The sequence below is a fragment of the Argopecten irradians genome, chromosome 16, assembly GCF_041381155.1.
Source record: "Argopecten irradians isolate NY chromosome 16, Ai_NY, whole genome shotgun sequence".
NCBI classification, from domain to species: domain Eukaryota; kingdom Metazoa; phylum Mollusca; class Bivalvia; order Pectinida; family Pectinidae; genus Argopecten; species Argopecten irradians.
The window spans coordinates 18,104,607-18,122,326 of record NC_091149.1 but is presented as its reverse complement, the minus strand read 5'-3'; the positions used below and the strand labels follow the sequence as shown (position 1 = coordinate 18,122,326).

The following is a 17,720-nucleotide window of genomic DNA, read 5'->3' as shown; positions in this document are numbered from 1 at the left end:
CCCAATGATAAAGTCTTATTAAATAGTAATTTTAAAGGATAGATTAGTGATGGCGACAAGTTTTTAACTACTCTTGGCAATATGCCGTCTGGACCAGCAGGCTTATTAATTCTTAAAAGGTTAAATTGGTCTTTGATATCTTGTTCAGTAATATTTATTTCAGAAAGTTCATAAGGGCATAAGGGAGGTAATTCTGGAAGATTAGTGTCAGTGATATCTGAAGAGATGTTAGTAAAGAAATTGTTCAGTGCTTCAGCTTTATCAAGAGGATGTGTTAGTATTTTACCATTCACTTTTAGAGGATTAGAGGTTGTGTTAGATTTATTCATTTTAATTATTGACTTGGCAATATTCCACCATTTCTTTGAGGAGGTTGACTTATCAGACAGTTCATTTTGTAATTTTTGGATATAGTTTTCTTTAGCTTCCCTAATAAGACTAACAGTTTCATTACGGATTAATCGAAAATTTGACCAGTCTTGTTCCCTATTGAGGGTTTTAGCTCTTTTATGTATTCAGTTTTTTTTGTCTTAACTTGAGTTTTATATCTGAGGTGATCCAGGGTTTATCATTTGGACGAATTGTAACAGATTTATGAGGAATGTGCCTGTTTGTTTTTTCATTAATTGTGTTAATAAGATGAGAGTAAGAGTCATTTATATTGGTGCAGTTTATGAATAAGGTGTCCCAATCTATTCGTAGTAGTTCATTGTTAATGGTATCCCATTCTGCATTATTAAAATCATATATAACTCTTTTATAGGATCTGTGTTTGAATGTTTTGAAAGAAACATGTATTATAATTGGGCAATGATCACTACATAAGGGAGATAAGTTTTGACTATAGGTAATAAGATCAGAATTATTTGTAAGAAATATATCAATTTCAGTTGCAGAGGTATTAGTAATGCGGGTTGGTGCTTGAATTGTATCATGTAGTTGATATTTTGTTAGCAACCTTGATAAATGAGAGGTTTTAGTAAGTGTCAACAGATCAGAATTAATATCTCCAGTTATTATTACATTTAAGTTGGTATTAAATAAGTTGTCAAATATATTATCTAGTTTATTCCAGTAATCAACAAGAGAGTTAGGAGGCCTATAGAGACAGCATAGAAGAATATTTTTGTTTGAAGTATTTAGTTCCAGAATCATAACTTCAATATTTTCAGTTTCCAACTCATTTCTACGAGTAAACTATTATGTTGTTTTTTTGTATATATGCAGATACCACCACCATAGTGTGTCTGTCTGTCTTGTCTGTATATATTTGGATGTGTACCGATTTCAATATCATTATTAGCAATATCAGGATTCAAATGAGTTTCAGTAAAACACAGAATATCATATTCAGATGACTCAGAAGAAATAATGTCAGTTTTATGTCTGAGAGACCTTACATTCAAATTTAATACCGATAAAATCATCATAATCAGATGCTGTAGTTGGTCCAGGGTTAGTATGGATATCACCTGCTCTTAGTAATAATTTTAGTAGTACAAATGACATGTTAGATTTACATGAAAAATAAAGTAATAAAATAGAGAATAAGGCCACACATTCATTAAAGGTATTCTTATTAAATAAGTCATACACACAACTTTCATACTTCAACATACTCTCAACGCAAGCACTTAAGATTATTATCATAAATATTTATATACAGTATTTACATCTAACTAAGGCAATGTAAGCTAGGGAAAACACGGACATGAACGGTGGAAGACTAAGTGATTTTAAATATAATTAATCAACAGTTTAATAACAACAAGGAAACCACAACAGACCAGACATATCAAATAAGTTTGAATCACAAACTCAATTATAATCTGTTAAACATACTGATAAATTGAATACCTTGATTATTTGAGGTGTCAGTCTGAAGTTTTCTAAATATACTTTCGATGACACTCCCATTCATTTTACTAATAATCACAAACACCTCGGTGTTATTATAACTAACGACTGTAAGTGGAATATCCATATAGAATATATCACAAGTAAAGTAACTAAATACATAGCAACCCTACGCAAACTTAAACTAATTCTAAAAAGAAATAACTTGGCAAAACTGTGTCTCACTTATATAAGACCTTTGCTTGAGTATGCGTGTGAAGTATGGGACAACTGCGGAGTAAATAATTCTTTAAAACTTGAAAATATTCAGTTAGAAGCGGCAAGGATTGTTACAGGGCTTCCAGTTTTTACTAAAAATGAGTTTTTATACCGCGAAACCGGTTGGCTGCCACTTTCTAAGAGACGAGAAGCTCGTAAACTTTCGATGTTATATTCAATAGTCCATGGTATGGCACCAAGTTTCCTCATAGATATATTGCCTGATGATGTTGGTAATTTAACCCCTTATAACTTACGAAATGCATATCAAATAAGAGAACACTACTATCGGTTACAATTATCTCAAAGTTCATTTTTTCCCTCTACTATACATCTTTGGAATGTTTTAGACCATAACATTAGAAATTCTCCTTCCATAAATTCTTTTAAACTCAATATAATGAAATCCCTGAAAACAAATACAAAGTTTAACTTTAATTTTCCTTTTGCAACATATGGGCCAAGAAAACTTAATATCCTCCATTGTCGTCTAAGAAACCGAGCAAGTTCCCTAAAATATGACCTTTTTAGAGCAAATCTTACCGATTCTGCATATTGTCAGTGTGGACATCCCTGTGAGGACAGCTATCACTTCTTTATTGTTTGCCCTCTGTATGCCAATCATCGAGCACTTCTCAACACTGATTTATCGTGGTACGAAGGCGCCATTAACATTGATATTCTATGCAAAGGTGATCTTAACATTTCAATCATTAATAACATGAAAATTGCAAAAGCTGTACAGCAATTCCTGGTAAGAACGGGTAGATTTGATTGATCGACTCTCTCTCTCTCTTCATCTCTCTTTTTCTCTCTCTCTCTTTCACACTCTCTCTCCCCCCTCTCTCCCTCTCTCTCTCTTCGCTCTCTTACTTATTTCCTATATCATTACAAGTTGTCAAGAATTTTTTTCCCATTTTTCATCGCTTGCTTTATATATTATAATGGTATCACACGAATACTAATAGTACAAATCAATTTCTTCACTCGATTAATGGGATTAATCTCTATCTTTCTCCCTCTCTCTTACTAGTTTAATGTTCTTGGTGTTTTATGTGAATTCATACTATTTTGTTCCATGTAATCACGTGACTATTCATTTATGTATGTTTATATTTTCTATATTTCAGGAGAAGTCGCATATAAGTTGGAAAAACTTAATGACTTATCCTTTTGTCATTTTATGTCAATAAAATATGTTTAAACTAAAACTGCTGTGAGGTTTGGAATGGGTGCTCTTTTAGTGATGCAGAAAAATTAGAATAACTTCAGCTTGAATCTACTAGAATAATTACTGTCTACCGTCTTATGCTAACAGAAATTCACTGTAATTGGAAAGCGGTCTAGAACCACTTACTTCACGTCGTTCCCGTAGAAAATTACAACTATTTTACAAAATAAATAACAAAATTACACCCAACTATCTCTATTCATTGTTATCCCCACTAGTCTCAGAAAATTCTACCTATAATTTTCGAAATGCTAACAACTTTACTTTACCTAATTTCCGTCTTCAGCACCCAAACGTATCGTATTCTCCATCCACTATCCGACTTTGGAGCCAGCTAGATATTAATATTAGAAATAGTGTTTCACATAACATTTTTAAAAAGTCTCTAAATAATCGTAAGAAAGTACCTATTTATTTTTCTATTGGAAATAGAAAAGCAAATATATTGCATGCCAGATTAAGAAATAGATGCAGTATAATTAAAAATGATTTATTCCGCTCTAATTGAATAGATTACCAGCAATGCCAATGTGGGCATCCAATTGAGGATGTCCATCACTTCTTCTTTACATGTAATAATTACGCTGACCAGAGATTTCAATTATTTCGAACATTAAACAACTTCCTTCCTTAAATTTAGACCTGCAGCTACTACTACATGGAAGTCCAGATTTATCTCTTGAAGATATCATTACAATATGTCAGAGCACTCAACAGTTTATAACTGTCTTTAATAGGTTTTAACCCCTCCTTCCTCATTTTACGTGTCCTATTTATAATATGAACTATTAATTAATGTTTCTTAATATCCTTCCGATGCTTGCGACTGCAGAAAAACGTAATTAAGAAAGCAAAAGATTAACAGGAAAAAGATACCAAGGCACGGGATGTGATGAACTTTAAGTAAAGCAGCGAGACAAGAATAGCGATCAGTACAAACTTCGGTCGTAAGCATCGGGAGTGGTCACAAATTTCAATAAATTAAGTAATTATATACATATATTATAATAAACCCTCTCTCTCTCTCTATAACACTGTGAGAAGAGGGCTTCATATAAGTTGGATAAATTTTACCCAATCCCGTTGTATATAAAATTGCACTATAAAATATGTTTAAATCAAATAGCATTGATATGTTTCTGGTAGAATTAAAACAGATGCTTATTTTTTTCCAAGTTTCTTTATAAATGTTGAAAGATAAGTTCCATTTTCTTTTCGCGTTTTTTTTTTATATTATTCCGATTTGATTATTTTCTTTATTCTTCTGTAAATATTTTTAGTTACTTTAACATTTTTACTTAAATTAATAGAGAAAACTACCCCGAGTTTTCCATTTTTGAAGCCTAAAAGACGAACATTAAAACTACAATAAGCATGTAGGAGTTATGTCCCTTAGGCCTAATACATAGCTAGAGCTAGTACTGTCAATCTGTCTGAATAATAGTACGTGTTACATGAGCTAGATATGTGTTAAAACTGTTGACGACGTTGTGGTAATTCACTTCCATATTGTCTTTTTATGTTGTCGAAAGATATTTGATTGCTTTTAAATGAAAATGATTTTGGGTATTTTGACAGTACACTGTCACGCATCACATAAGCGCTTGGCAAAAGTGTTGCTTTCAAACGCTATAGTGATCCCTGGTCTGGGTTTCTACGCTCTGAAATCTCACGAGATTTGATACATGTTCCACAATGTCGGACGACGATCAGATGGAAGTTGAGTCTCCAATTATTGAAAAAGAGTTGAGTGAAAAAGTCTATATAATTTTTAATTTAGATAGTTCGGGAGGTTTGTATCTCGCGGTTTTTATTTTCGAGCATATACTTCGTTAACCGAGGGGTTGTTTTGAAAAATAAGACGTCCTTCGGCTCGTTTTAAGCCCAAAAACAACGAACTCAACATTGTGGCGAAGAAAACGCCGATCGTTTAGTGTAAATTTAAGGTCACAATTCAACACTGGCGTTAATTGTCTAAATTATTATTGTTTCCTGTTGATAACGTCCTTGAGATGAATATATATCCATTGACGTTAAAAACTACGAGCGACGTTTTTTTTGAAAGATTCTGATAGCGTTCTAGAATGTTCCATACAAACTACACGTTTCCTGATCATTTCATTTTACAACACATTTTTGTATATTTTCGTTTCTTTTGGGCAGTAGCGTTACGATTGATGAAAAGCATTTTAGTTATTTTGCAACTTTTATCATATACATGTAAAATTCACGACATAGAGTGCATTGTATTGCTATGACTGCATGCTGACCATGATCATTCACTAGAACAAACATTAAAACCGATAGTGAAACTGACAGATAACTTTTAAGAAATAAGGTTCAATCATAATCATAAACATACTTTTGTGTCAAAAAACATGTTTTGAACTTAACCAAAACGCACTGAGCAAGAATGTTTGTTGAAATTGACAGATTGCATAATTAATACTTTATTGAGTAATCAGTAAAAAACAGAACATGCTTGTTCTTGTTGACTGTCACTACAATGCAAGAATTAAACTCAAGAACTCCAGCATGATAACCACATTAATGTAGCAACTGAACAAAAGAAGCATGCACTGTCCACTGTGTTATATGATAGTGTCATCAAAATTAAGAATTAAGCATACATGATAATATTTAAATAATAGTTTATAGTTTGGACTTGCATATAACTATACTGTCACAGCAAAAAATATATAAAACACTTCTAACAAAGGCCAAAAAAACAATGTCTCTTTAGAGTTACCCGACCGACCCGTAATTTTTACCCCCACCCTTACCCGACTGACCCTAAATTTTTACACCCACCCTAACTTTTTTCCAATGTTCTACGAAAAAATAGACATTCAAAAAAAGAAAAAAAAGTAAAAAAAATCCTGACCAATGGACCCTAATTTTTTTGCCAATGTAACCCTAAACAGACATTTTTTTTGACCTGACCAAAGAATGGAGTAAGAATCAACATATCTTTCCTGCTAGTACAGCTCTAACACAAAATCACATTTGTTTGGAAGTTATTTTCAAATTTGAAGAATGCACTTTTTCAAAGTTTATGTAATGTTTTAAAATGATTTTCAATCTCCTAATGTAAATTAACAGTTAATGTTTTAAGATTCATAAAAATACAAACCTGTTTTTAATTCAAATACATACTACATAGCATATACACTACATATGTATCAAAATTGTACAATTATTTCAATGACTTCTATGTTATGCTATATTATTTATTTAGTGACTCCTTATTTTTCAGTCCTTCAATATATGCTGAAGAAAAGAAAGAAGAAGGAAATGTCTTTTACAAGAACAAACAATACATAGATGCGCTAAACTGTTACTCCAAAGCCATAGGTAAATATTCCGGATTTGCATATTACAGAGTTATCTGACTTGCGGGTAGGTACTGATTGTGACGTCATGTTTTTGCGAGCGTAATGTCAAACTTTTCGGAGAAAATGATGTGAATTGCCCTAAAAAAAATTATGACGCAACTAGAGCTGTTATCATATATCGGCATCGTGATATATCACGATTGTAGAGAAGAGACGACGATATCGTTGAAAAAACTTATATCTACGATATCGTCGTCAGACGTAACCCATCATGTGTTAGTTGGAAAGGAAACAAAAACATTGCACTGTCGGACACGGACAGAATCTGATTGACTTGTAAACAAACATCTAATTAAAAGTATAACAAATAAATGTTTGCTTTGATGAATGTTTCACTTTATTTTATTTACAAATTACACTCTATATTGTACTTTCATGATTGGTCCCCCAAACATGACTTATATTTCCATAAATTCCTTTTATATTTTACTTGGCAAAAATCGTGATATTATCGTGACGATATCGTCAAATTAAATTTTGACGATATCACGATGCACATTTTCTCTACGATAACAGCTCTAGACGTAACAATCGATACCTACCCGCAAGGGAGCTAACTCTGTAATATGCAAAGACGGGATAGAGGACATTAACATCCAAACCACTGCATGCTTGAATGTGGTTATGGGTGTATCAAACCATTAATGTCAAATGATGTTATGTTGAAAAAATTTAAACCCAAAATGTCTCTGTGATTTTCTTACTCAATGAATTATGACCCCTGTATCTTTTCAATGTGAGAAAACACTACATTGCATCTTTCTTGAAACATGTATTTTAGAAAGTTTTTCTTTGTCTGGGATATATTTACATAAAATTGGGAATATACAGCAAAATTTCTCTAGGGGAAGGGGCCTTTATTTGACCCAAAATGTACCTTAAAATTATCACTGTTTGAACATTTTGGTTGGTTACAAGGAGTGAAAAATTCAAGTATTCATCTCACAGTTATGAAAAATATCCCAATATTCAAATAGGTCATTGCTTCACATTTTTTCTCAACATGACGTAATTGTATGCCAATTATTGTCATCAAAAGTGACAGGGTCTGGTATATCTAACAAATTAAAGAGCTTATGTACATTTCAAGTTTAGAACTGGTTTTGTGAATTTTGAACTTGAAACCCTTTAATTTCAAAACTTGATAGCAGCAATATGATTGGACAATATGTTAAAAGTAAAAATTATTAAAATGACTCCTTGTGAGAAGTTGTCAGATTTAACTAACAGATTAATTTTATTTTAGAACTTTGTCCAACATGTGCGGCCTACTACGGAAACAGAGCAGCCACTTACATGATGTTATACAAGTACCTGGAAGCTTTAGAGGACGCTCGTCAGTCTGTAAGACTAGACAGTGCCTTTGTCAAGGTAAATCATAGAAAACTTCAGTTTGTTTGTTTGTTTGATTAGTTTTATGTCCTATTAACAGCCAGGGTCATTTAAGGACGTGCCAGGTTTGTTGGTGGAGGAAAGCCGGAGTTCCCGGAGAAAAACCACCGACTAGCGGTCAGTACCTGGCAACTGCCCCACATGGGATTGGAACTCGCGACCCAGAGGTGGAGGGCATGTGGTAATATGTCGGTACATCTTAACCACTCGGCCACCGAGGCCCCTAGAAGAAAACTTCATGTCCTCTATATTCTTCGTAGATCTCTCAAGCACATAAAAAATATTGAATTATTATTTCATCAAACTGAATATCGTTGAAAATGCCACACTTTTTTTTTTTCTTTGAAACATAAATTTTATTTAAGTTTTAATCGCAATGAACACCAACTTTCCTCTTAAAAAGATAAAATTGTTACCTTTCTGCATATCCTTGTACAATGATTTCATTAAAACTTTAATACGATAATTTGTAATGTTTTGGTTACATAGATAAAGTTGCTTTACCTGGTAATTGTAATGTGTTTCTTTAGATGATTCAGTACACACAAAATAATTAAGTTTACATCTACCTTCTAAATTGTGAACTATTTTTACATATCCTTGTACAATGATTTCATTAAAACTTTAATACAATAATTTGAAATTTTTTGGTTACATAAATAAAGTTGCTTTACCTGGTAATTGTAATGTGTTTCTTTAGATGATTCAGCACACACAAAAAATGAAGTTTACATCTACCTTCTAAATTGTGAACTATTTTTAAAATATAATTAATTTTTCTGTTAATTTCATGTTGTAAAGGAATTTGTCCAAGAAGGAAAGTTATTCATCCTATGTAAATTGTCAAATGTAGTTAAAGAATTAACTATTGTCTGTAAGTTTCATTGAAGGGCTTTGTCCAAGAAGAAAAGTTATTCATATCATGTAAATTGTGAACTATAATGAAAGTGTTAATCATTTTCTGTTACTTCATTGTAGGGCTACGTTCGAGAAGGAAAGTGTCATCTGGCACTAGGGGACCCCACGGCTGCTGGTCGCTCCTACCAACAAGTCTTGATGTTGGAACCTCAAAATAGTACAGCACTCACAGATGTAAGTAACCTAACAATTTCTAATGCTAGCTCACCAAAGATTTGAGGAAGTTGAATACTTGGTATTGAAATTTATGAATTCTGTAAATGTGTTCCTTTTGAGACTTTTCCAAAATTTGAAATAAGGATACCAGATGAATATTCATGAAAAATGTTTTGTTGCCAAGAGTGTCCCTAAAACATTGAGTTTTCAGATCCTTTATGATATCATCATTAAATTTTGTGCAAAATAATAGCATTTGTTGCCAATGGGACAGATGTAAAAACAATTGCTATTCTGCATCCAAATTCAATCATAAAAAAATGTTAAGATATTTTGATTAATTTTTCTTTGGGGATTTTTTGTGTAATATATTGATTGTTGCAGTATGTATATAGTTAGCACATTCATTTCTAATATTTGGATAAAATGTAAGTTCAACCATAACTTTGTCATCTTTGTAATAATGAAATTTTTACTTTTAATTCTTAAGAGGTTAATATCTGTATTGCAGTTAGCCCTAGCAGACCGTGTAAAGAAATTTGAGGAGATAGCAGACGCTGACTTCCAGAAAGGAGACTACAGAAAGGTACAGAGTCACAAACAAAATCAATCTGCAAACAGGTCTTGTTATCATTTGATATTTCAAATGATTGTTAATATGAAAAAACAAGGTCAGAGCTGTCTTACTATGTTGCTCTGCTGAATTTTAAATTGAATGTGATACACCTGATATGTTGGCCAAATATGTGTAAAAATATTTCAAATTATATTTGAAGTGTAAATTTATTTAAATTTTGAGAATCAGTCCGACTATTCCTATAAGCTTCCACGAGCTTTTATCATTTTTTTAGTGCGAGTGTACTTGCTCTATTATTTTCCTTGTCAGGTGTAGAGTCTGTATACATCCGCTATATGCGCAGATTTCAACTGAGCACGCGATACTGGAAGTGGGTGTCTCATACCGTTTAATAGATTTCGCTGTGATTTTAGTGATTTCAACCTTTCAAAAACATATGCTAAGACATACTTGTCAGCGATAATCTACTATAAATTAAGAACAGTGACATTACACAGTGCTAAACGCATTTGTTCAAGCGGCGTCTCTCACAATATTCTAAGCATCTGATCGACTTCGGAAACTTCAGGAATTATACAATGTATATCAGGTTTAAATAGTCAATAAAAGAAAGCAACGAAACGGATAACGAGTCAAAGTGCTACGTACACAGGGACACCTATTGCCGAGGATGATTTCATACTGGAAATTAAGGTTAGGAAGTAGTTAGCGAGTACTTAATGTCTAACAGACATATTTCTAGTTTTCAATTGGATTTCTTTCATAGCAAGTCTAAATCAGTTGATGAATTAAACAGTTTTTGTACCATATATATTTTAATGTTGAAGGGATGTAAAGTAACAATATGCACGACGGAGTATGGTTTGCAATTTGCTAAATGAAAATCTTGTTTGCTAAAGAGAGAAAAAATCACTTTCTCAACTTTTGCTAAGCAAACAGGAAAGTTAGTGCGAGCCTAGGCTACATCAACAGTTTCTGTTATTGACCAAGTGGTTAAAATGTCCCACTTCTGGGTCAGTAGTTTGAAACCCACATGGGGCAGTTGCCAGGTACTTGCTACAAGTTACAACTCATTCTAAAACGACCCTAGCTGTCAATAGTGTTTACCAAAACAACCAAACAATTAAATGTGTCTGACCATCACTTTGTAATGTCCTCTGTTTCAGGTGTTGTACTGCATGGAGAGATGTATAGAAACATGTCCAGCCTGTGTCAGATATAGAATCAGAAAAGCAGAAGTGTTAGCTTTACTGGGACGATACCAAGAATCACAGGAATTCGCCAAGTAAGATATGTTCCATTTACTCAGAGGATTATTTTTTTTGTTTTTTTCATGGTAGAATTAACAGGCCTGGGCAATCGCAATCGAGACCTCAAAAAGGGTGAGGAGTGCTTATAGGGACATAGGCCTTATTAGGTCAATTATGGCCCTTGTTTATTTATGTTGTACTCAAATTTCACTTTCACTTAGTCTAGTTTCTGTGATAAATTATCTTGTTTTCCTCTTTCATGATTTTTATAAAAAAATTTCAGTGATATTACTCAAAGATAGTATGAACGCTGATGCAATATACTCCCTCTTTAATGATTATTTATTTTTCTCTCTTTTTTTTCAGTGATATATTACGCAAAGATAGTATGAACGCTGATGCAATACACGTGAGAGGGATGTGTCTGTATTACCAGGATAACATAGACAAGGCCTTCCAGCATTTTCAGCAGGTCCTCAGACTAGCACCAGATCACCAAAAAGCCAGGGACATATACAGGGTAAGTCTTTATCATCTAATATACACCAGTCCAGAAAGATTTCATGGGCAAAAGCAGATGTGTAACATTCTGGTTCGGGTTGATTGCTGGTGACTAGGCAGCTCAATATATTGGTAGAGCACTCTGGCTATTTAGAGTCATAGGACTACTGTAACTGCTGAGGAATAATTTTGTGTTAATAATATTTGCAGCTTCTGTTCATTCGCAAAATACACAGAACTAAATCACACACGAAAATCAGTTTGTTTACAATGAGAGTAAACTAAATCATAAAAAGAAAAACAATGAGTACTTTTAGAATTTGTTGTAAGTGCATCTTTAAGAATTCTTCTTGAGCCTATTAGCTGATAAAGATCTATATATATTATTGTTAAAAGAAATTAAATTCATGTTATTTGTTATGCCTGAAACTTTTTGAAATATGCCATTGTTCTATGTTTTGCAGAAAGCCAAAGCGTTAATAGCAAAGAAAGAAGAAGGAAACAAGGAGTTCCGATCAGGAAACTTACAGGCAGCTTATGATTTATACACAGAGGCTCTAGACATCGACCCCAACAACAAATTCACTAATTCTAAACTCTACTTCAACAGAGCAACTGTTGGTTCAAAGGTCAGTTCATAGTTCTGTCAAAGACAAATTCTACTCACTGTCAATTATTTCTACTGTTTTCCCTGAGATTTTACATTCATTATTTGCATATTACAGAGTTATTTGCCCTTGCTGGTAGTTATTGGTTGTGACGTCTTGTGTTAAATATATGAAAGCATAACGTCACACTTTTTCAGAGAAAATTACCGGGTTTCGCTCCCAAAATAATGACGTTACAATGGTTACAATGGATACCTACTCGCAAGGGAGGTAACTCTAATATACAAAGACAGAATACTTTTATTTAGATCTCCCATTTGGCTGTGTGTGAGAGACAGATTCATTTATTGCTTGTAATCTCTAATATGTATATAACAAAATTATCTCCCCTTGAAAGTAATATTTTTGTCTTGGTTTTATGAGTGTAATATTAACAACAGTGAAAAATTTCACTTACAAACTAATGACATCACATTTGATACCTACATGCAAGTGCAGATAACTCAAAATCTGTTTTGATATTGAAGAAATAATAGACTTGAAAATTTTCCCAACCTATACAGAGAGATTTGTGATTTAAAATAAAAAACATTTTGTTATACTGATACATAATTAAGGAAACTTCCTTCAGAAATATTTTATTACTATATCTTCATTGTTTCCTTTTTCCAACAGCTAAACAAAATGGAAGAAGCCATAGCTGACTGTACAAGAGCTGTCGACTTAGACGATACATATTTGAAGGCTTATCTTCGGCGTGCAAAATGGTACTGGAATATTGATTCTTCTTCAGAAATGCATACTTTTTTCAGATCCTACTACTACTATTCTTTGAATTACTACATTAAATCATGGTAACTTCAATCTTTCTGTAAGAAATTTGTAGCTTGACAACATCCAAGGATACAGTTTCATGAACCATCCTAATACCTTATGGGAATTCATGAACAGAAATTTCCTATAGGAATGCATTACAGAAGTTCAATTTTCCTTCAAGCTTTCCTACGGAGAATTTAAAGTAATAATCGTGAAAATAGGCCCTGTGAAATTCTACACCTGCTTAACTGCAATGTTGTTGTGTTTACAGTTACATGGACACTGAACAATTTGACGACGCTGTGAGAGACTATGAAAAAATCTTTAAATTAGACAAAAGTCAAGGTAAGTGTTATGCAGTACATGTATATGACATATATTTTCCACTTTTGAAAAATTATGAGTGAGAAACTCTAGCAGAATGAAATTTTATAGAATTACCTTTCATTATAAGTTTGGAAAATATTAATTCACTGATGTAAATCGCAGGTGAAATAAAGCTGGTTCAATGTACATGGATGAAGTAGGGAGAATTTGATCATTTTGGTCAGGACTTACTAAGCAGGGTCATCAAATGAAATTTATGTCTTCTATTTCGGATGTTGCACTGGTAATCATTCTCAAAAGGGAACATTTAAAAGTGTAGACATGTTCTGTTGAAGTGGTTTTATCAAAGATGGACTTGGTGTTATATTTCCTGGAGAATATCAGACTTCCCTAATTTGTTTAGTTACAGTTGCTTGATTGTCTTTCTTCTTTCAGAAAATAAGCGATTATTACAAGAAGCTAAATTAGAATTAAAGAAAAGTAAACGAAAAGACTATTACAAAATCTTAGGTATAGCAAAAACAGCAACAGTGGATGAAATCAAGAAAGCGTACAGAAAGCGTGCTTTGGTCCATCATCCGGGTAAGTAGTACTGAAATGTGTCAACGTAAATTGTCTATATAAACCCTTTACAGTGCCAATTTAACGCATTACCAGTGTTCACTAGTCCTCCACTTGTAAAATTCGAGTTTGATTACCCTATTATATGTGAAAAATGCAGAGTACGCCAACTTTAGACATGAAAACCCTATATATATGAAAAATGCAGAGTACGCCAACTTAAGACATTACCAATTGCCTCCCAATTCTAGATTTTGAATTTGAAACCCCTATATAAGTGGAAAATGCAAAGTAAGGCTGATTGGTTGGAGGTTTTTCTCCAGGTACTATGGTTTTAGTATTTTGTTGAGAAGGAACATTGCCTGATACATTAAAATGTAAAATATTTAGTCAAACCTATGTATAAAGACCACTTAAGGGAAAGGGGTAAAATAACCGCTATAGCCAGGTGGTCTCTATACAGATACAGATAATGTCTAGAAATATAGAAATTATGTTGTAAATACAGTTACTGTAAACATGGATATTTAGAAGAGGGGAGAAATTACACTAATTACAGTGGTCTCTTAGGCAGGCTGTACTGTAATTATTTGTCTTGCTCTTACAGATCGTCACAGTCATGATACACCAGACGTACAGAAAGAAGAAGAGAAAAAGTTTAAGGAAGTAGGGGAGGCGTATTCTATACTGTCTGATGAGCGTAAAAAGAGCAGATATGATTCTGGAGCAGACCTCGACGAGTTAGAGGGCGGTGGTGGATTTGGTTAGTAGACAATCTGGCAATGATTTGAGATAGTCTCAGAGCAGTTGACTAAACAACATTTAGAAATCTTGATAGATTTCAAATTTAATATAATATTTTGATCATAAGGATAATATTTTGATCATAAGGATGACCAGTGATACCGTAAAAGTGGAAAATTTCCCCGCACATAATATTTTGTACCTGTGTGAACTTTATTTTTTAAAAATCGGAAAGTATATTTATCACAAAAATAAAATTGCGAAAGGTTAATGTATGCAAATTTGAAAATTAAGCACTCCCGAAAATATCTGTTACAAAACAGGGTTGCAATGACGGTGATCAAGTGATTAAAATGTCCTGACATATTACCACAAGCCCTCCACCTCTGGGATACAAGTTTGAATCCCATGTGAGGCAGTTGCCTGGTACTGCCCGCTGGTCGATAGTTTTTCTCAGGTACTCCGGCTTTCCTCCACTAACAAACCTGGCATGTCCTTACATGACCCTGTCTGTTAATAGGACATTAAACTAATAAAGTTAACATTTTCAAAATGTTTGTTTTGTTTGTTTCAGACTTTGGTGTGGATCCTAACCAGATTTTTCAGACATTTTTCTCCAGCGGTGGTGGCCCAGGTTTTAGTTTCGGTGGACCACAAGGCGGAGGAGGAATTCCGGGAGGATTCACATTTCAATTTGGTTAATTCAACGTATTGTGTCATATCTAGTAAAAAAACAATTCTCTCAGTCGTCTGTAATTGGTGTTACCATGACCAACACATTACCAGTGGATTGATACCTGTGTATGATGTCATAGATATCTGTGTAATTTGTCATTGATATCTGTGTTAAATGTCATAGGTACCTGTGTATGATGTCATAGTTACCTGTGTAAATTGTGATAGATATCAGTGTAAAAGGTCATAGATACTTGTGTACATGTGTAATCACAGATAACCCGGTACATCGACATCAGTATCTGTGTATGTTGTCATAGGTATCTGTGTGTGTTGTCATAGGTATCTGTGCATGTTGCCATAGATACCTGTGTATCATGTCATAAACACCTGTATACAATATAAGAAACACCTGCACTTGATACAATGGGTAACTGTACACATTATCTATGCCCTGGTATATATTTGCATTAATTTTGTAATATTCTGACAAGTCAAACAAACATGATGGTCCTATTTCTGAGTTTCATTTTGTTTGTTACCTGTAGTAGATAATTTTAGAATATTGAGAAAAAGATGATTTTTTCAAGAGAGAGAATGAAATAGCTGCTGTCTTCATCTCCATCCCAGGGATGAATACTAGTAATGGCATGCCTGTATATCACAATGGTCAATTGAGTCATCAGAAATATACATGTACATGAAACTAACTGGACTCCAAATACAGGAACGACGTGGTTCTACATCCTCTCTGATGTAATAAAAAAATATATCTTTTAATATTATTGACGTCAGTTAATAAGGGCTACAAGTTCAACATAAGGTATTGTTGTAAGCTATCACTATACATGCAGTAGTTTATTTTAACACTTGTTGGAAATTAGTGACGGAAAATAGCAAAATTGACCTTTTCCAAAAAACATACTCTTTCCTTTTTTTTTCGCATCAAGACAAAATATTGTGTCCTGAAGAATTTTACCTGTAATCTTTCTCATTTTGTTATATTATCTTCTTTTTTTTTTTAAATTGTAAACCATCTTTCTATCTAAGTCTTCATATAAATTACCTATTTTATGAACTGAACTGCACTTCAACAGTTTCTAAATGTTACATCAAAATTGAATAGTTTTCTTGGTATTATATACAATCTAAATAGACCAAGCTTCTAAGTAAACTGAAAATCTTAAAGCATATCTGGAATTATAAACGATTCCTGATAAACACCTAAATGACGTAAATAATAAATACATGTACATTGAATTTGGATATGTTCACTGTGTGAACCTTAATTTTACATCCCAATGATTAGTCCCACCTTCCCGCCGTCGTGGTATTGACATATGATGTCATAATCACCGAAAGGTTGGACTGATCAAAAGTTATAGTACATGTACTTTAATATCTTGTAACAGATCTATTCACAATGTATATATTCATCATCAACTTGTATTCCATATCCTGGATTTCAACTGCACCTACGTCATAAGTGTGTAGCAGGATATGTCGCAGGCAGGCATTACCATCATCAATCATTCTATAATATATTTTATTTGAGAAACTGTAATTATTGCAATCATATATTTTAGTGAAGAATTTTTGCAGTGAAAATGTGACGTTGCTTGACTATCGCTGAAATTTGTATGTTTACATGTAAAGTTCATAGACTCTTTGAGAAAGATAGTCGTATCCAATACCTACTCACAAGAACAGATAACTCCAGACAAGACATTAAAAGGATTTTCAATGAATATTCATAACATATACCTTGTATCTTACGATCAATTATTACAAAAGCTAATGAATACTCATTATAGAGAAATATTGATAGTTTTTGATATCTCATGAATATTCATTTACTCTCTAGATAGTTCTTGATATTTCATGAATATTCATTTACTTTCTAAATAGTAATCAATCATATTTAATCATAGGAAAAATATATTGCATAGCCGTAATTTGCCACTGATTACTATTCATAAGCTGCATACAAGATGACAATGTTATGAATGACATCTAATGAAAATTGATTGGATAATTATCTAGCCCCAGTTTCACAAACATTCCTTAACTTTAGATTCGCCATAGGAAAGCATTAACAGTAGTTAAAGGAAAAATATTAAAGTACAGGGCGCTGATGAGTTTCTCATTTCACTTTTATGTGGCTAGAGTCATAGTTCTGTATGATTGACATATGATTGTGTTTCCTGTGGAACACGTTTAAGTTATTTATACTGTGTAACATAAAAGGGGATTGAGCAATGTAGATACATGTTGGAGTATTTACACCTAGCTGTTTCAGTAAGTGTGTGTTGTTTACTTGGGAGCATGTTGATGAAAAAATGTCACTCAAGTATAGATTATCATTTCAATGTATGAATGTGATTTCATATTTAGAAAGGTATCCTAGAACTACTGTAAACATTCATAATTTTAGCAGTATTTTAGCGCTTTTGC

At 33.0% G+C, this 17,720-nt stretch overlaps 1 protein-coding gene across 2 annotated transcripts; it reads left to right on the top strand.

The window, feature by feature from the left end:
• The first annotated feature begins 4,979 nt into the window (after positions 1-4,979).
• Positions 4,980-17,720, top strand: LOC138311121 (dnaJ homolog subfamily C member 7-like). 2 transcript variants are annotated; one of them, XM_069252565.1, is made up of 13 exons: positions 4,980-5,091; positions 6,603-6,700; positions 7,988-8,112; positions 9,112-9,225; positions 9,719-9,793; positions 10,951-11,069; positions 11,401-11,554; positions 12,000-12,164; positions 12,819-12,910; positions 13,231-13,304; positions 13,722-13,868; positions 14,455-14,610; positions 15,166-17,720. In XM_069252565.1, exons 1-13 carry the CDS (start codon positions 5,042-5,044, stop codon positions 15,291-15,293), a joined length of 1,497 nt encoding a protein of 498 aa, XP_069108666.1. In that variant the 5' UTR covers positions 4,980-5,041; the 3' UTR covers positions 15,294-17,720. The 2 variants fall into 2 exon arrangements, with proteins under 2 accessions (XP_069108666.1, XP_069108667.1); XM_069252566.1 differs by having other exon boundaries at positions 5,019-5,138.